Raw genomic sequence first — 21181 nt, 5'->3', positions numbered from 1 at the left:
GAACATCCCAAACGAGTGAAGGGATTGTGATCTAACATTTGCCTTTATGTTTATGAAAGTTTATGAAAGTATCACTCCACAATACAATAGCAAAATATTTAGGCTAAGTAGTATTTTATGTTACATTAATCAGTGTCTAGCACACCTTCCTAAGGAAAGGATATAGACCAGAAGCCATTGCATTTACTAAATGATATTTAGACAGACTTAGTTCCAGATCTATACTTGTGCTCTTATTAAGTTATTTTGCCATTAATGTAAATAAACATGTGCAAACAATACACTTGCTCTTGTGAATTTATTTTGATTTACATTTACGAGCTCTTTCTTTAATACTGCGCTTATATGCATGTTGATGCTGACTTGGGCTAACATTTTGACACACCCACCAAACCCTTGCACACAGTTTCCAGGAAACATGTCGTTCAACCCGGAAACCGTAACGTTGCGCACCTGTTTGAGCTGGAAGCTTGAGCTAGAAGTCTCATTTCCTCTCCAACAATAGGCTATTCATTAGTGGCGGAGCTACTGTATGACATCACTGCAGGTGAGTCAAATACTTAAATAAGTAAAACTAAATAAAACAGAAGATCTGGAAACTTCTTCTAACATTAAACTCTTTATTGAGACATCTCATTTATAAAACGAACGTATTACAAAAAAACTGGGTACGTCTTACTGTTTTCACGTAAAACTTTTTATCAATATGGGCGTGAGCGGTGGCGATCAAATTTCACGTCAGGAATCGATCATTAACCGTTAAACGACTAGATAAGAATGTCAAATTAAATTAGAATAGATAGATGTTCAGCTACATGCCCAAATAGCAACATAACCAATTGATTATTCACACACATCGTCACATCACGCACCTGCAGCACTTCTGTGAACCGAGAAGAACAGAATAAAATTAACTAAAGGGATAAAATAGGACTACACGAAATACATTTCAGTTATATATAATTAACAGATTAACCAAAGAAAAACTGTGTGATAAGTAGGCCTAGCTAGAATAAGCTACGCTCGTTTTGTGACGCACTAACACATTGTATTTGTTTTCTTTAGCTATAGGCTATCTTAATTTTATTAAATCCAACTGATCGCAGGCGCGCCACACAACATATCAGTGAAGTGTTTTTAACTTGACATTTCAGCCATTCATCATCAAACTAAAATGCAGTCAACCAAAACATAAAAATAACACTGCTAAATTTAAATGGTCCGCTGTAAATCAGCCTAGCACCCAACCAAACACATTTCTGCATATGTGAGAGATCTGTTTTATTAGAACACGCGTGAAGTACAAAGCCATGTCTTCATAATAAATACAGTTTAGCAATCAAATGTTAGATGGCAAATATATTTGGATTCGTGCATATTTGCCAGTTCAGTTGCATTTTTTTTTTTGCAACTTTTTTTTCGGATATAAAAATCACTTTAAAAATGATTCGGTAGCCTAACACTTTATTTTACAGTGTCATTATATGTTTAATGTAGTTAATATAGTAGGCTAATACCTATAAATTATGCATAATTACATGCAACTAACCCTAAACCAAACCAAACCCTAATCCTAACCCTATAGTAAGTACGTGTAGTTACTTAATATTACTCAGTACTTAAATGTATAATTATAGTGTAATCAAAGATTCTCTTTCTCAGTTTCTCTTTCATGAAATTACTTCCTCTTCTTTGCCAGGTTTCGTTTCTCCGTGTCTAGGGGCGAGGCTTCTAAACCTTGAATTTTTTAGGGGCGTTTTATTTATATGACAGCCACCACATTTTCATACGTAGCCTACGTTGCTATTGGCAGAATACGAATGTTTCGTGAATCACACGAGAACCCTGTCATAAAATGATTTCTGCGCTCGGATATGCGCAGGTTTGATAAATGAGGCCGACTGAAACTAGTGATCACATCTGATATACAGGTAGTTGATGGAAATGTAAGATCTTGTTTAGTAGCTTTAAACTGAAATAGAATTAGAATATTGTTATTGAGTTTGTCATCCAGCTAGCTGTAACGTAAAATTGCTGTCGTTACACAACTGTAAGATTTTAGAAACAAAGTGCATGAAATAAATATAGAATGAAAGCAATTAAATGAAAACCAAACTTGTAAATAACTACCTGTTTAGACTACATTTAATTGCAAATAGTGTATATTTTGAGCTGAGAAATATTTTGTGGGTTTATAGGTTGTTTACACATGACGTCTTTGTTGCAACACGAAATGCAACTGGAGGGCAGGGAGTGATTTTTCATATAGGAATCCTATCAAAAACTCAAAATTCCGAGAACACACATGGATATGGAGTCAAATTAATGCCTTAAAGTTTTGCACAAAAATAAAGTTTTGCAAAACAAAAAAAAGAATTGAGCAATAAAAAAATGTTTTGCAAACAAAAATAAAGAATTGCAAAGGAAAAATAAAGTATTGAGCGGAAAAAATAAGTTTTGCAAACAAAAATAATAAATTGCAAAATAAAATAAAGTAGTGCAAAAATAAAAATATAATCAATTACAAAAATCAATGACAGCTGTAATCCTATTTTATCTTTGCCACATATTTTTCATGCTCAAACCTACTAAATCATTTGCAACGCTCATTTTATTCTGCGTTTCAGTCAAGCGTGCGCTCACGATACCGGTTTTCCTTTGCGCTGCACTTTTCTGTGCGGATCTCTTTATGGCACTGGTTTGACGTGGGGGTGGAGTCAAGAAACGGGGGCACGCCCCCGCGAAATACATTGGAGGGGAACGTAATCGGCGACAGGTAAAATAATTCTTTGACATGGTTAAAAATAATGAATGGTTTGTTTTTGTTGGTTTGTTTAGCATATGTTGTCGCCGATTACGACCCCCTCCAACAATGCATTTCTTATAGTAATATGACCCGTTGCGCTCTGTCTCACTGCCTGTATCCACTTTTGTGTCCTTAAACATTCGTTTTTTGGGGTCGACAGCTTATAAAAACTTATTTCTGGGTTTTTTAGCTTGTTAGCTGTACACCTTGTCACACAGCAGCTTTAGGCATTGTTCTGTTTTTTGTAATGAGTCAGAAAAGACAAGAAGACAGCCTGGAGACGGTTGGATTGTTTTTCCCCCGGTGGGCGTGGTTTTCAGATTATAATAAATGCGCTCTGTCTCTATGCTTGCCTGCGTCTCAATGTGCAAACTATCCATCCTAAATAGTATGTGACACTAGTACTATTCAATACTATTTAGGGCGGATAGGGTGGATAGTATGCACATTGGGATGCAGGGCTTGATCTGTTCTGTTCCGATCTGCGTCTCCTGCCGATGACGTGTTTCGCGGGGCGTGCCCCCGTTTCTTGACTCCACCCCCACGTCAAACCAGTGCCATAAAGAGAACCGCGCAGAAAAGTGCAGCGCAAAGGAAAACCGGTATCGTGAGCGCACGCTTGACTGAAACGCAGAATAAAATGAGCGTTGCAAATGATTTAGTAGGTTTGAGCATGAAAAATATGTGGCAAAGATAAAATAGGATTACAGCTGTCATTGATTTTTGTAATTGATTATATTTTTATTTTTGCACTACGTTATTTTATTTTGCAATTTATTATTTTTGTTTGCAAAACTTATTTTTTTCTGCTCAATACTTTATTTTTCCTTTGCAATTCTTTATTTTTGTTTGCAAAAATTTTTTTATTGCTCAATTCTTTTTTTTTGTTTTGCAAAACTTTATTTTTGTGCAAAACTTTAAGGCATTAATTTGACTCCATACATGGAGCTTTAATCGTTTACATAACTTACATTTTTTTTCTTAACTTTAAAAGTTTGCTTTTTATAGCGTTTTGCGTCTGCTGCTACTGAAATTAATATGGATACCTGCTTACCTTATTTGTTTTTGATTTGGTTAAATAATCACATTCTTCAAGGTATCGTTTGCAGGGAAGAGAAGCTATTTTATCTCATTGCATGATCATTTGGTGTTTTCACTAAAGTTTTGTAGAATTCCGTTTACAATGTTGATCTGGTTACCATGAGAACAGTGTCACGCGCTGCTGCTTCAGCCGTCATATGGTAGAAAATGTCTAAATAAATAAATGTGTTCAACAAGCTGACAAAAGTTAATCAATTTCTTTGTTGGAAGGGTGTAAATTAAGGTGACCAGATTTCTTAAATGGAAACCGCGGGGACTATATTTGAATGGTCAAAATATCACCAAAATCTCATTTGTTATTATTTATTAATTAAAAAACGGGGACAATACATTTTTAATGTTTTTTAATAGGCTATATTATGTTTTAGTTTGATTATTGGGATTTTTGGTCCGGTTCACCAAAAAACTAATAATAGTAGGCTAACCAAAAGCAGTCCAAAACAATAACAAAAGTAGGACTTTACAAAGGCACATTACAAAAATAAAACAACATAAATATAAAAAAAAAGATAAGATAAATAAAACGACATTTAGCAAATATTTTTAACATTTATTATTGAATTTAATGTTTTGGGCTATCCTAGTAGACCAAACTATACCAAAATCTATTTAAAATACATTGTGTAACGGGGCTGGACTCAGGCAGGGATCCAATTGCAAAGCTTTTATTAAAAGTGAGCGTGGTCGTACAGGCAGGGTCAGACAGGAGAAAACAGGTACAGCAAGGGACAGGCAGAGACGTGGTCAGGATACAGGCGGTAGATCAAGACAGGCAGATATCCCTCACAGGTCGGTATACAAAGCACAGGTCGGGTAGGCAGCTGAGGATCGTAAACAGGTAGCAGGCAAGAACAGACAGGCAGACAGGATAATAACTCTCAGAATTGTAACACACAATAAACAAGACTTCCCAATCAGGTAGTGTGTGTGTGAGTCTTTTATGGTCCAGGTAGTGTGCTAAGCTGTATGTGGCAACAGGTGATTGGTGTGGAGTGTGCATGTGACTGGCAGGGAGGATTATGGGAAATGTAGTCCGGGAACTGACAGGAACTGACGGCGATCATGACACATTGATTTCAGATTAAGTAGGCCTATACTTCAAATCTATTAACATATTAATTGACATATCACTGATATAAATTTATAATTATCTCTCTCGGGTCGGCGGTCACGCCGGTGATACCACCGCAGTTTTTTTTTTACCAGTGTGAAAGAGACTCAAACTACTCAGTCAATTGCTGTTTTTGCTGTTTTTTCTGTATGTTTGATTTACACCATGATGAGCTGAGACATGATCAACAGAGGGTTTTTTCACAGCCTACCTGACTGAAAGGCCTCATTATTTATGCAGGTCTTTATGCAATTAATTTGTCTTCTCAGGTGAGAATCATCCATTATTCATGATGATTCACGCCTCCACGCATACTGTGTTTCTTGACCAAAGATGTTTTATAAAATTTAAATCTCTCTATTTCAGGGGTGTCCAAACTACGGCCGATGAATTTTAAGCGGCCCGCGCAGCTTGTTTATTAAAATATAATATGTGTGGCCCGCCATGCATTATTTACAAATCATGCAGTTTCACAATGTCAACACAAGGCGGCAGTACTAGATTTTAGGCAAGTGAAACATTAACGCACCAAAAGCAGAACGAAACAGCGCTACTTGTGCGCTGCGCGACTCACAAGCTCACAAATGTGTTTACTTGCTGAGCGTCTCGAGACCACCAAACAGCTGGTGAGAAGTGTTCAAGTTCGGCGTAGAGGTCTCAGGTACAAGCTGCAAATCGCTCTGTGATTTAATTCAGTTTATAGCCAGCCAGTTGAAACAGCGCTGACTATCAACAACACTAACGTGCAAATCAGGAGAAACATTGAGCCGATCCAGTTAGACTACTTTTAAACCAGCAATTCAACAATTCAATTTATCATGGATTTACTGTGGTAACACTAACTGTAACCGTGGTATATTGTCAGAAATGCAGGTTAATATCTTATTTAATTTAAATTTTTAATGTAGACTTGTATTAAATGCCAGTAAGGCCATATTATAGACTATTTCTGTCATAAACTTGCAGTTTTGTGCATTCGTATTTATATTAAATGTGTTTATAGACTAAATAACTTAGAGCCTTTCTAGATATAGAAACAATATTTTTACTTTTTACCATGTAGTGAAGTGACATGTGTGGTTTAACCTACGGTGATCTAATTAGAGTACTTTTAATTTAAATAAGAATAGAGTTCTAACTCCGTAATAATATTTAAATTTCACCCTTTAAAAGGAGGTAAAGTTTTATGTTTTATAGATATAGTTTGTGTATTAAATTTGCATCTGTGTCCTATCTCAAACTACTCTACTGTCAGCTCAAGCTTTTGTCAAATCTTTTGTTTTCAAGAAACAAAACATGTAGGCCTAAAAAAAAAAAAAAAAAAAAATATATATATAGAAAAGGAACCGGCCCCCAGATGTGTCCACGACATCGAATCTGGCCCCCTTTTAAAAAAGTTTGGACACCCCTGCTCTATTGTTTTATATGAACAAGCAGGCAGCATAATTTTTACCTCATTTGGAAGCAAAAACTCTAGTCTACAACCTCCAATAACCAGAAGTCTTGTGAACAACGTTATTCCCTCAAAAACACAAACATGTACATACATGTTCCTCACATATTATTGTAGCCTAGTTTGTGCTGAAAACAGTGTAATGACACTTTTTCCATTAATATGTTTATGAACAACTGAAAAAAGCACAAATGTCAGGGCATGTCAAAACTTCTCCAGGGCCCCAAAAACTTGGAGTATTTCTTTATGGCACAATGCATATAAAAGTGATTTAATATCACTATTAATGTATCTCAAATACATTTAATTATATATTTTTTTCACAAGTGTAGTTTTGTTACACCGACGGCTCTGATACACAGGTTATTTTCGCTTTAGCTAGACGGATGCATGGTTATAACTTTATCTTTGATATTATCAGTCTTGCAAGTAAAGAAGTTCATAAAATCATTACTGCTGTGCTGTTTGAAAACAACAGAGGTGAAGCTCTATTTCTCATTAATTTAGCCACTGTATTAAATAAATACTTAGGGTTGTGTTCATTTTCTTCTAAAAGATTTGAGAAATAAGCAGATCTAGCAGTTTTAAGGCCTTTCTGTACTCAATCATTCTCTCTCTCCATGAAATGTGAAAACTTATAGTTTTGTTTTTCCATTTTTCTGGCTGCTCTCTTAAGTAGATGATATATTATCATTCTCCTTTCAGTCATGGCATCCTCCAGTGGTCCAGCACTAAATGAGGAGCTCCAGTGCTCCATCTGTCTGGAAGTGTTCACTGATCCAGTCACCACTCCATGTGGACACAACTTCTGCAGAACCTGCCTGAGCAAGCACTGGACGAACACACAGTCCTGCTTCTGTCCACTCTGTAATGAAAGATTCAGCAAAAGACCTGATCTCAAGATTAATACAACACTCAGAGAGGTTGTGCAACACTTTAATAAGCTTAATTTAGGAGAATCTGAGGTGTTCTGTGACATCTGTGCTGAAAGAAAGCAGAAAGCTGTGAAGTCCTGCCTGACGTGTCAAAGCTCTTACTGTGATGATCATCTGGAGCCTCATCTCAGAGTCCCACGTCTAAAGAAACACAAACTCATCAACGCAGTGGAAAATCTGGAGGATTATATATGCCAGAAACACGAAAGACCTCTGGAGATGTTCTGCAGAGATGATCAGATGTATGTTTGTCTCTCCTGCACTGAAGGAGAACACAGGACTCACAACACTGTTCCTATAGAGGAGGAGATTCGAGAGAAGAAGGTAAAGAGTTACAGACAAAACACTTTAAACCCCCCATGATCTTTCCGGTATAATGAACTTTTCCTTTTTGTAAACAACCAAATAGTCTTTCATTACATCTAATAAAGCTAATTTTGCTAATTTTTACCCTCAAAACTGTGAGACATGGACTAAAAAATTCAAAACTATAATTTTTAATTAATATGGTCTTTAAATGGTTTAAAAAGAAAATTTCAAATAAGACTGTCAGAAGATGGAAAGCTTAATTCAGTGATAAATGTTTTTCTCTGTATGTAGAATCAGACACAGACTGACGTTCATCAGATGATCGAGGACAAAATGAAGAAGATTCAAGAGATCAAACACTCAGTAGAGCTGAGAAAGGTTTGTGCTTTGATCAACCCAAGTTCATATCTTGACTTGTGGTTTCCAAACCCCTCTCCCATTTCACTTTCTATATACTCTCAATTATCCTTTAAAAAATACATCTCAAAAAATGTGATGCATCATAATATTTCAATCTAATCAATAAAGGCTTTTAATTAAATTGAGACAGAGATAGAGATATTGAAATCCCATCATCTAGTAAGCTAAATGTTGCTCCAAACACATGATTTTTTCTCATAGAGCACAAATCTTGGTGTATTGCACTTGAGTTGTGTGGAGTTCTAATGGAGTACTTCGACAACTAGTCCTCAAGAGCAGCAAAAACGAATCAGGTTATGTATGTAACCATGGTTCCCTGAGAAGGAACGAGACGCTGCGTCAAACGCTTTGGGAACACCTTTGCGTGATTACGTCGTGAAGCACATGTGAAATCAGTCCAATGGTGTGATGGTGTCATAGGCGGGTGACGTCATGACCAGGAAACTATAAATTATACCTGAACCAAACAGCGATAGCTTCTGAGAGTCAAAGTAAGTCAGTCACAGGCATGCAGGGAGTATGGCAACATGACACAGCATCTCGTTCCCTCTCAGGGAACCATGGTTACGTATGTAACCTGAGACATTCCCTTTCAAGGGAACTCGCGCTGCATCAAGCGCTTTGAGAACAAAATACCCACACCACCATAAAACTAAGTGTCTGTCTGTGTGAAACTGGAAGCGCACACTAAGATATCAGCACTCGTGACCCCGGGGTCGAGGCCAAGTCTAGGTTATAAAACCTAACGAAGAGGCGAGGACCACCCTGCCGCATCACAAACTTCCTGGAGGGACACTCCAAATAATAAAGCCAAAGAGGCAGCCATACTCCAGGTAGAGTGAGCATGGACCTTAAGAGGTGACAGTTGGCCGGCCAACACATAAGCCAGTGAGATAGCCTCAACTATCCACTTGCTCAAGGTTTGCTTGGATGCAGGGTGCCCCTTATGTGGGGCCCCAAAACAGATGAACAACTGATCAGTCTTACGCCACAGGGCAGCTCTGTAAGCCACATAAGCATCTCCTGGTCTGGGTCATAAAAAGGAGGGGGGCAGGAGGCCTGCAGCATAATGGGGTCCGCCACATTAGTGGGAACCTTGGGAATGCATCCCTCCTGAGGGAAGAGGAAAGCTTTAACTATGCCTGGCGCAAAGTCTAGGCAAGAAGGAGAGACCAACAGGGCTTGGAGGTCTCCAATTCTTTTAAGAGATGAGATTGTGAGGAGGAAAAGAGTTTTAAGAGTGAGGAACTTTACATGAACCTCTTCAATGGGCTGTAAAGTGAAGTGAAGTGACATGTGGCCAAGTATGGTGACCCATACTTGGAATTTGTGCTCTGCATTTAACCCATCCAAGTGCACACACACAGCAGTGAACACACACACCGTGAACACACACCCTGGAGCAGTGGGCAGCCATTGCTACGGCGCCCGGGGAGCAGTTGGGGGTACGGTGCCTTGCTCAAGGGTCTCACCTCAGATGTGGTATTGAGGGTGGAGAGAGCGCTGGATATTCACTCCCCTCACGACAATCCCTGCTGGACCTGAGACTCGAACCCATGACCTTTGGGTTACAAGTCTGACTCTATCCATTAGGCCACGACTGCCCCTGTAGACAGGCCCTCCAACACTATGGCCAAATCCCAAGTCGGAACTCTCTGATGTGCCACAGGCCACAGCCTCAAAGTACCATGAAGGAAGCGGGTGACCCATGGGTGTCTTCCGAGAGAAGCACCCTCTAAAGGAACGTGGTTGGCCGCAATGGCAGCCATGTAAACCTTCAGTGTAGACAGGGATAAATCTAAAGAGAACTTATCTTGCAGAAACTCCAGAACTGTACCAACTGGGCAGTTTACAGGATCAAATGTACGCTCTCTACACCAAGAAGAGAAGACGTTCCACTTCAGGGAATAAAGCCTCCTTGTGGAGGGAGCTCTGGACTGGAGTATGGTCTCCACTACCTGAATCTATGAGCTGTGCCCCCTCAGAGGCCACGGCCAGAGTTTCCACAACTTTGGGCGGGTGTGAAGGAGTGAGCCCCCTGCCTGTGAGAGTAGGTCCCTCCTGACCAGAATCTCGAGGGGAGAGCTGTTGAGGAGAGACATCAGGTCCAAGAACCATACTCGGCCCTGCCAAAACGGGGCTACTAGTAGCAACTGGACCACGTCCTGATGCACTCTCTCAAACTCCTGGAAGCAGAGCAATCCGGAGAAAGGCTTACAGACGCAGACTGGGCCACGTCTGTACCATAGCATCCAACCCCAGGGGGGCTGTAGGGAGAAATACAGAGGACAGTGAGTCATTTCCTGAGACGCAAATAAGTCCACTTCCGCTTTCCCGAAGTGCTCCCAAAGGAGCTCCACCACCTCGGGGTGAAGTCTCCACTCCCTGGGTCTCAGCCCCTGCCTCGACAGGATGTCTGCTTCCTGATTCAGACACTCTGGAATGTATCCTGTCCTGACTGACAGTAACTTCCCTTGGGCCCACAGGATGATCTGGTGTGCCAACTTGCATAAAGGGCACGAACGCAGACCCCCCTGATGGTTTATATTGTAAGCTCCACCCGTCGGCCCAATGAAGGAGTCCAACGGCCTGGTTGAAGGTTATTCTGCGTGTACGTCTTTTCTGGCACTTCTGTAAAATCAACTTTATTTATTAAAATTGTTTATTCCAAATTCAATTCTGATTCCGTGAATAATTTAATCTGACTCCAAATTTAGATTGACTCTTTGAGTTTACAACATTTCCGATTTAACAGCTGATCATTAGATTAGTTGTGACTTAATTTAGATCTTTGATTTTTTGAATATCCCATACTTTCAATTGTTCGTTCATTAGGGACCCAGTGCCGCACAGAGATACTCGCCCCGGTTGCGGTAACTCACGATCATAAACTCACCAATCTGATCTTCGTCAGAGGGTGTAATGAGTTAACTATTACCTTTAGCTGGTTGCCTACTGCTCACTCAAGACTAAAGTGTATTTTAATTTAGCCACTTCCATACACCTTGCTAAATCAGGTGGAAAACAGAAATCAAAAGGTCTTCAGATGAAGTGCCTACTGCTCCTTCATTCATGCACCTTCAGTTTGTTTTACCCTGGACACAGATTTAAGGTAGCATTAGCCTCCCATAATTTACTAGTAACAATGATTTCAGGAGAGTCCAAAATAATCAAAATGGAACATTTATTTTTGCCAGGCAGGATTAAACATCAATTAAAAGAATTAAAAGAATACATAACACAACTTGATCAGCAGAAAATACAAAACACAATTTTAAAACATAGTAAAAATCAATTTCAAAGAGTCAGCATACCTGGCAAGTAGAGAGACACACAGCTGGGGTGTGGGAAGTTCTGACTACAGATTCTTCCTTGAGTGGTTTGCCAAGTCCCTTTAAATACCCAAATCTTAACAAAAAGGCAATAAACATTTAGCACCCAAATATTCATGCAACTTTTGTCGAACCCTTTCTCGTGCCCCAAATGGTCACACGCCTGGTTTTTGGGGATCAAACAAATGGTTGATAAAATCTTTATTGGGGCATCTCCCACACCAGGTGAACAGGCTCTGTTTATTCTTGCTCTTTGATGTGGGAGTGAAACCATCTTACCAGTCGCACCAGTATTTACATTGATGTCACTTAAAACAACTAAGATAATAAATTTGTGAGATCTACATGGCCTGAGGGGAAGGAGAAGGTGTGAGGAGTCAGGAACTCAGCATGGGGGGGAAGAGAGGAGATTGAGCCCCGTGCTCTTTCTCGCAGATCCTTGCTTTAGATTAGAGAGTTTTTATTGTTTTATTACAGGATAGAAATCTTGAATTCAGTCTTAGTGAAATCCATCCTTACAATATATTAGACCACCATGATGGCCCCTGAGATCTGGGAGGAAGTTTGAGTGCTAGGAACACAGCCATCATCTCCAACTGGTTTATATGCCAGGAAATATAATGACCCCCTCCACAGACCTTGAGCTGAGCAACCACTCATGATTCAGTGAGGGATGCATCCGTTGTAAGCATTACACAATGACAAGGAGCTCCCAATACCGGGCCTTGGGAAAGAAACCATGTTTTTTTCCACATGAAAAACACAAAGCACAAAGGCATTGCCGCGGGACCTTGATCATGCGAAACGGATTTCCCCATTAGGAAAACCCCTTGGTTTTGAGCCACCACTGTAAAGATCTCATGCACAGCAGGCCAAAAGGTATCACGTTGGAAGCAGCTGCCATCAGACCTAACAGTCTCTGAAACTGTTTCACAGTGAGTAACTGGACTAGCTTCAGCTTGTTTACGGCTATGAGAATCGCCTCTATGCAAGCCGGAGATAGACGTGCTTGCATTGAGACTGAATTACAAACTACGCCTAGAAAAGAGGTTCTCTGAGCTGGAGAAAGTACACTCTTCTTTGCATTAACCGTAACCCCAGGCACTTCATGTGGGCGAGAACAGCATCTCGATGCTGAACCACCAACTCCTTTGACTGTGCTAGAATCAACCAGTTGTCTATGTAATTCAACACCCGGATGCCCTGGAGTCGCAAAGGAGCCAGAGCTGCATCCACACATTTTGTGAAGGTGCAGGAAGATAAAGCTAGGCCGAAGGGAAGAACCCGATATTGGTACTCTTCACCCCAAAAGCGAACCTCAGAAACTTCCTGTGTTGAGGAAGGATGGATATATGAAAGTATGCGTATTTCAGATGTATCATGACAAACCAGTCCTCGGACTTGAGACACGATTTGTTTCGGAGTTAGCATTCTGAACTTGAGCTTCTTGACAGAGCGATTTAATAGGCGCAGGAACACTTTCTATAGCTTCTTTTAACAAGAGAGTCTGTACTCTTTGTTCTATAACCAGAGCCTGCTTGGGGCTCACCTCGGTGAATAGCACCCCATTGAACCTGGGCAGTCTCAACCCCAACTGAATTCTGTACCCAAATTCTACTGTGTGCAGGACCCATTGAGATAGATTTGACAGAATTTTCCACGCTGCCAAAAAATCTACTAAGGGAATCAGTCTCTCAAGACTGACCTCTGGTGTTTGATGTGTGACCAGCTCAGTGTCCTGAAGAAACTGGCAGGGAGCAACCACCGAGGGCACCGAGGGGAGACAGGCACCGTGTAATGAGGTGGAAACCGACTCGCCCAGGAGAGGACTGCCCACAGAAGCCTGACGCCACTGGCATCAGGATTTCTTTCCCGAAGACTTCCACTGAATAAAGATGGTCCTCAGATCCGTCTTACCCTTGGAAGGCTTCGGTTGTGAGCGCTGACCCGCCCTCCCAGTCTCTCTGTGGGGGAGCACAGGAAGCAACGCTCACTTTCTGTTGCGCTCTGTGTGAGGAGCTCGTACTTGGCTGGGGTTGCTCCCGCCCAGCAGCCCCAGAGACCTGAGAGTGGCGGGGAAGAAACTTTTGGAATGCCGCCACCTACTTCTTGGCTTCCTGAAACCTCACGACGACTGTGTTTACTGAGTTGCCAAAGAGGCCAGGCGGCGTAAGCGGGCATCCAAAAGAAAGGATCACTCTGTCCTTCATGTCGGCGAGGTTGAGCCACAAGTGCCTCTCCGTAGCTACCAGGGCTGCCAATCTACTAAGGGAATCAGTCTCTCGATGCTGGATCGTGCAGGTAAAGGCAGAGAAAGTGCGGGGCCCGTCTCTAACCCCTCTGCAAGATCCATTTGCGAGCCCCACGACGCGAACCTTCGCTGTGCCTCGGCAGCAGCGGACCCAACCGAACCGCTTTCCTCGAAAATCGCCTGGCAGGAGCGATTGCACAGCCCCTCGTGGGCTGCCTTTGCATGCTCCGCTTCCAAGCACACAACACAAAGCTTGTGTGAATCCCCACCAGTGATATAACGAGGGCAGGGAGAAGCACACAGCTTGAATTGCTGCTGCTTACTCACCATAAAAAAATGTCTTTTTATGTGCTTGAATATCATGTGAGACAAACAACAGTAAATAAGACACAGAGAGCGCTTACTGAAGACACAGAAGCTAATGCTGTTTGTGCTTTACAGTTTCCTGGTCATTACGTCACCCGCCTATGACATTCCGTCACAACGCAATCACACAGAGGTTTTCCCAAAGCGCTTGACACAGCGTGAGTTCCCTTGAAAGGGAACATTTCTTTTGTGTTCCCCTAAAAATCACACATTTTAAGTGACATGTGGTTAATTGATGATGAGAGTATTTTCATTTTGGGGTGAACTATCCTTTCAAATAATATGTAAATACATAATATATTAACAAATAGAACATCTTTTAACTGTTTTCATTCATCAGAGAAACACAGAGGAAGAGAAATCCTCCAGTGTTGAGATCTTCACTGATCTGATCCACTCCATTGAGAGAATTCAGTCTGAGCAGCTGAAGATGATGGACGAACAGCAGAAAGAAGCAGAGAAACAGGCTGAAGATCTCATTAAAGAGCTGAAGCGGGAAATCACTGAGCTGAAGAAGAAAAACACTGAGCTGGAGCAGCTCTCACACACTGATAATCATCTCCACCTCATACAGGTCTGTGAACATCTGTCTCATCAGTCATCATATACTACATTACAGGACAAACATTCTGTTCTGTAAGATCCACCCAATTTGCCCAACAACGGTGTCCAGTGGTGTGGCTGAAGGTTTCCTGCATGTTCTGTCTCTTTGGTGCAGAAAGTAAATTAATTTCAATTAAACTTTTATCTGACTCCATTTTATCATGACCTTAAATTTAGGATGGAATACCAATGGATTATTGATCATTTATGTAAAGGATAATTGATGACAGGCCATTGAATTATTAGAAAAATAATGCATAAATTTCAAAAATCTATATTCTAAACGTGATTGTGACATGTAGGGTGGGGTGAGAGCTGTTCGCCGGTTCCCGCCTCCTTCCCTGATCAACTAACCTCATTACAGTGATGTTGACAGAACAAATAACAGTGCAGCACCCGGACAGTTTAGAGAGCACACAGGCTTGCAAAGGGTGATGAATGAAGCTTACTTGACAACCACAGGTCCTATATCAGTATTTTAATGAATAGAAATTAACCTTAAATAATGTGTGTGACGAGCAGGGCGGGCGAGAGCCGTGAGGGAACGGCGCGAGGCCGGTGACGCGAGTGATAATGAGCGTCACCTGCGAGGCGTGCCGGCCTCGAGTCTCTCACGGAGGAGCTCCGGAGGCATAAAAGGAGGAGCGACATCAGTGAAGGACGAGAGAGGACCAGGCCTGGACTTTATGTTATGTTTTATTATGTTTGTGTGGCCGGCAGACGTCCGCGAGGGTCTGCCGGCATTACTTTCGTTTTGTATTTGTTTATTTTGAGATTAAAGTTTCGTTGAACGTTCGCCGGTTCCCGCCTCCTTCTTCCCACATCTACTGACCTCGTTACATTGGTGCCGAAACCCGGGAGGAAGGAGGGACATGCTGTCGAAGAGCCCTCGCTGCTGAGGGGGATCGCGGTGCTGCGGAGTTCGGGCAGCGCGGGAGTGTGTGTAGACCGCGAGAGGCTGCCCGAGGCGGTGGTGCTGGAGCCTAGTGAAAGGTGGGACGGAGACCCGGATGCCGTGCTCCTGGGACGAGGTGGGGTGGCTGCCGTCCAAGAGGGAGCGGAGGAGTCGCCGCCGTTCGCCGTGGGCCGGAGCCTGCTGCCGTCCGCCATAAAGGGGAGGAGCAGGGAACGGGGGACTCGCTGCCGGCTGCCCTCAGTCGGAGGAGCCATCGCCGGCCGCCAGGAGGCGGTCGAGGATCGGGCCGTCCACCGAGCGTCCAGTGCCACCGCATGGCACCGCGAAGAAGAGCCTCTTGGCAGGCTGAGGACCGAGCGGCAGTGTGTCGGGGAACCGGACCAAGAATTTTTTTTTTTTTTCTTTTTCCTCTCTCCCCTCTCTCGTCCTGTCGCTCCCCTTGCTTCCGTCTCCTTTCTCTCGTCTCGTCTGTCCTTACCCCCAGGTGCTGCGGCCGCCGAGACAGGCCCCGGGGGGGAGTAAGCGCAGTCGCGGGAGTACCCCCCGGCCTGCGAGGGGCGTTGGGGGTATGTGACGAGCAGGGCGGGCGAGAGCCGTGAGGGAACGGCGCGAGGCCGGTGACGCGAGTGATAATGAGCGTCACCTGCGAGGCGTGCCGGCCTCGAGTCTCTCACGGAGGAGCTCCGGAGGCATAAAAGGAGGAGCGACATCAGTGAAGGACGAGAGAGGACCAGGCCTGGACTTTATGTTATGTTTTATTATGTTTGTGTGGCCGGCAGACGTCCGCGAGGGTCTGCCGGCATTACTTTCGTTTTGTATTTGTTTATTTTGAGATTAAAGTTTCGTTGAACGTTCGCCGGTTCCCGCCTCCTTCTTCCCACATCTACTGACCTCGTTACAATGTGTAATTACCGGCACACGTCAAGCTTTTTGTACTTTTTACACATGAGAAGCATGTTCAATGTGGGCGTGCAAGCGGTTGCCATGGTAAGGATCAATACCTGCTTAAAAAAGTATTGAGGCGCTCTCAGGCGAGATTCCAAAATATTAGTCACTTATGATGTTAACTATAATAACCCTGGCAGAGTCAGAAATCTCCACTTCTGCAGCACTTAAACACACCAAACTTTACAGTTTTATTCCTATCTATATTTTGAAGGTTTTTGCAGAGGGGTTTGTTCATATGTCATTTGCACTGATTTATATAACATTTTATTCCTAAAACATAGTGAATTTTTTTTCTTTTTCTGATTTATGGAGTAATGAAAAAAGATATTCAAAATCCCCTGAGTAAAAACCTTTAAATCTAATATTTTGAATTCTTGCTTTATCTAATATTCAGTAAAGCTTTAATACAGAAAATATTTGCAATTCCAAAAATAATCAATCAACTAGGGGACTTATGGTGATATTTTTACTTTGGAATGTTACCCTATTCACCCGGGGTGTCTTGCCTCAACTGTGGTAGAAAGCTCCTGCTTAAAACATATTAACTTATTTATAATAATGAACATATTTAACAATCTTCTCTCTCCTGCTGTAGATGTGCTCATCCAGTCGTCCACACACCAAGAACTGGAGTGAGATCAAGATTGACTCTGATGTGAATATGTATGCGCTGCATAGAGCTCTGACACAAGTGAATAAAACTCACAGGAATCTAAATGAAAAACTCAAAACTGGTATGTGTATATCAAATTCAGTGAATAGATTTTGTTTTTTGATTAGTAACTAAGAAAATGTTTTTAATATATTATGGGTTAAACAAAATGGTAACGCTTTAAAGTTTCATTAGTTAACAGTTAACTACTTTAGTTAACATGAATTAAGAATTAACAATATTTTGAAAGCATTTATTAATCTTAGTTAATGTTAATTTCAGCAAATACATTATTAAAATCAAGTTGTATTTGTCAACATTAATTAATGCACTGTGAACTAACATGAACAACTGTATTTTCATTAACAAGATTAATAAATACTGTAACAAATTTATTTCTCATTGTTAGTTCATGTTAGTTAATACATTAAAGGATTAGTCCACTTTTAAATAAACTTTTCCTGATAATTTACTCACCTCCATGTCATCCAAGTTGTTCATGTCTTTCTTTCTTCAGTCGAAAACAAATTAAGGTTTTTGAAGAAATCATTATAGGATTTTTCTCCTTATAGTGGACTTCAATGGCCTCCAAACGGTTGAAGGTCAAAATGACAGTTTCAGTGCAGCTTCAAAGTGCTTTAAATGATACCAGACGAAGAATAAGAGTCTTATCTAGAGAAACCATCGGTCATTTTCGAAAAAAAAAAAATCAACTGTATATGCTTTATAAACACAAAATATCGCCTTGAACGTACTTCCGGTGTCCGCATTCTACAGATCGAACATGGTGCCAGTTTAGTTTTTCTTCGTAAGTAGAATAGGGAAGGCGTAGGACATACAGCGTAAACATTTGAAGAATGCGGACACCGGAAGTACGTTCAAGGCGATATTTTGTGTTTATAAAAATTCATATGCAGGTGAATTTTTTTTTCGAAAATGAGTGATGGATAGATTCTCTAGATAAGACGTCTGGTATCGTTTAAAGCTCTTTGAAGCTGCACTGAAACTGTCATTTTGACCTTCAACCATTTGGAGTCCATTGAAGTCCACTATAAGGAGAAAAATCCTGGAATGTTTTGAATCCTGGAATGTTTTAATTTCTTTTCGACTGATGAAAGAAAGACATGAACATCTTGGATGACATGGGGGTCAGTAAATTATAAGGAAAATTTTATTTAAAAGTGAACCAGTCCTTTAACTAAATAAACCTTACTGTAGTGTTACCAATAAAATTTATGAATTGGTGACCTACTGGTAATCACCACAATTATTTTATCTGTGTCTGCAAAAGAGAGAGAGAGAGAGAGAGAGAGAAACTGTTTAAAAAATATAACCAAAACATAACTTAAACTTGCCAGGTTAGCATTAGACTGGTATAATAAAAAAACTAAACCCAGTAAAGTTCCATCTAAACTTAAACTCATGCCATAACCAGCTGAAACAGTACTTTAGAGACATGCAAGTGACATGATGTAACTATCCATGTACAAACTAACACATAAACAGAACTCTCTACATGCCACTGATACTGCCAGTAGAGAGAAACTCACTGTTAACCTGAAATTATTCCTATAATAATTCATCATTATATTGTCCACAGGGTTGAAGTGGGCTCAGAAGTATGCAGGTACACCATTTTCTTCAATACACTCACAATACTTTTGATTATAATGTGTTTTATATACACGTGAAAATGTTTGTTCTGAAGTTGATTGATAATGTCTGATCTCTCTCAGTGGATGTGACTCTAGATCCTTATACGGCGAATCACCGTCTCTATCTGTCTAATGATGGAAAACAAGTCAATCGTGCATGCAGTCAGCAGACCGTCCAAGAAGACCCAGAAGACGCAGAAGACGCAGAAGACCCAGAAGACGCAGAAGACCCATGGAGATTTGAAGATAGTTCTTGTGTTCTGGCAAAGCAGGGATTCAGTTCAGGGAGATTTTACTATGAGGTGGAGGTGAAGGGAAAGACTGAGTGGGCTTTAGGAGTGGCCAAAGAATCCATTGACAGGGTGAGGTCAATCTGGCTGTGTCCTGAGGAGGGAGTCTGGACTGTGATTCTGGTGAATGAGAATCAATATAAAGCTTGTGATGATCCATCTGTCTCTTTATCTCTGAGAGTGAAACCTGAGAAGGTGGGAGTGTTTGTGGATTATGAGGAGGGTCTGGTCTCTTTTTATGACGTGGACTCCAGATCTCATATCTACTCTTTCACTGGTCAGACTTTCACTGACAAACTCTATCCTTATTTTAACCCAGGCTTTGAAGGTGAAGAATATGAAAACTCAAACCCACTGATAATCACACCTGTCTCACCTCTAATGGATTAGAATATGTAAATCAAAACCAAAAAATAAGTTGCACTAACCAAAATCAAGTAGATTTTACATGAAGATACAGAAAAAAAAACAGACATTGCAGTTCTTCTGGATTTAGTTTGCCAGTTTTTTCTGTTTCCTCATGTAATCACAGACAGACTTGATGAAGGTGAGATCAGATCATTCTGGCTGTTGTCCTTGTGCAGACAAAAATCTCACTGGATTATTACAATTAATGGCAAATGGAATGTGTGGGGAATGTAAACTGAAATTTCCGACTGACACACTACAGAAAAAAAGATAAATAACTGGATGAAAAACCATTTTTTGTTTGGTGAAAATACTAATGTGCTTAAGACTTTTTCACAGTACTGTATATGTGATAAGACAAAATATACAAGTGCAAAAAAGAAACCTACAGTACAGTCCAAAAGTTTGGAACCACTAAGATTTTTAATGTTTTTAAAAGAAGTTTCGTCTGCTCACCAAGGCTACATTTATTTAATTAAAAATACAGTAAAAACAGTAATATTGTGAAATATTATTACAATTTAAAATAACTGTGTACTATTTGAATATATTTGACAAAGTAATTTATTCCTGTGATCAAAGCTGAATTTTCAGCATCATTACTCCAGTCTTCAGTGTCACATGATCCTTCAGAAATCATTCTAATATGCTGATTTGCTGCTCAATAAACATTTAATGTGTACAATTGTACAAAATATTTGTGTGCAATATTTTTTTTCAGGATTATTTGATGAATAGAAAGTTCAAAAGAACAGTGTTTATCTGAAATCTAATCTTTTGTAACATTATAAATGTCTTTACTGCCACTTTTGACTTTAATTTCTTTTCAAAAAAATAAAAATAAAAATTCTTACTGACCCCAAACTTTTGAACGGTAGTGTATAATGCTACAGAAGCTTTGTATTTCAGATAAATGCTGTTCTTTTGAACTTTCTATTCATCAAGGAATCCTGAAAAAAACTGTTTTCAACATTGAAAATAATCATAATTGTTTCTTGAGCAGCAAATCATCATATCAGAATGATTTCTGAAGGATCATGTGACACTGAAGACTGGAGTAATGATGCTGAAAATTCAGCTTTGATCACAGGAATAAATTACTTTGTGAAATATATTTAAATAGAAAACAGTTATTTTAAATTGTAATAATATTTCACAATAGTACTGTTTTTACTGTATTTTTAATTAAATAAATGTAGCCTTGGTGAGCAGACGAAACTTCTTTTAAAAACATTAAAAATCTTAGTGGTTCCAAACTTTTGGACTGTACTGTATATTCAGGCCTTTAAAAAAAACAGTCACTAACATAACTATAATTAAATATTTTATAAACAGATATATGTTGTTTGAAAAAAAAAAAAAAAATATATATATATATATATATATATTTAATCACGGCTACATTTAAAAAGACAATTTGTTGAGTCTATATATTTCTAATCAACACAATGATTTGTTTGCTTTTCTTTCATTTATATTTTGCTTTTGCTTTTCAAATCTACTATGAAATTTGACATATGATTTAATGTTATATGGTGACATTTTACATATGCTAAATTTCCAAACTTCCCAGACTGTTATTTTGTAAGGAATTTTCTGAAGCCATTTCTCTCTCCTCTCCAGCT

General features: G+C 40.3%; 1 protein-coding gene across 1 annotated transcript; it reads left to right on the top strand.

Moving 5' to 3' along the window:
• The first annotated feature begins 7178 nt into the window (after positions 1-7178).
• Positions 7179-19538, top strand: LOC137008817 (E3 ubiquitin-protein ligase TRIM39-like). Its single transcript, XM_067370531.1, has 7 exons — positions 7179-7730; positions 8007-8093; positions 14425-14658; positions 17147-17285; positions 18804-18830; positions 18940-19011; positions 19060-19538. Exons 1-7 carry the CDS (start codon positions 7179-7181, stop codon positions 19536-19538), a joined length of 1590 nt encoding a protein of 529 aa, XP_067226632.1.
• Positions 19539-21181: the final 1643 nt, after the last annotated feature.

Source organism: Chanodichthys erythropterus, chromosome 20 (assembly GCF_024489055.1).
Source record: "Chanodichthys erythropterus isolate Z2021 chromosome 20, ASM2448905v1, whole genome shotgun sequence".
Classification (NCBI taxonomy): Eukaryota; Metazoa; Chordata; class Actinopteri; order Cypriniformes; family Xenocyprididae; genus Chanodichthys; species Chanodichthys erythropterus.
Note: the sequence above shows the minus strand (reverse complement) of the source record. Positions and strands in the feature narration are given on the sequence as shown.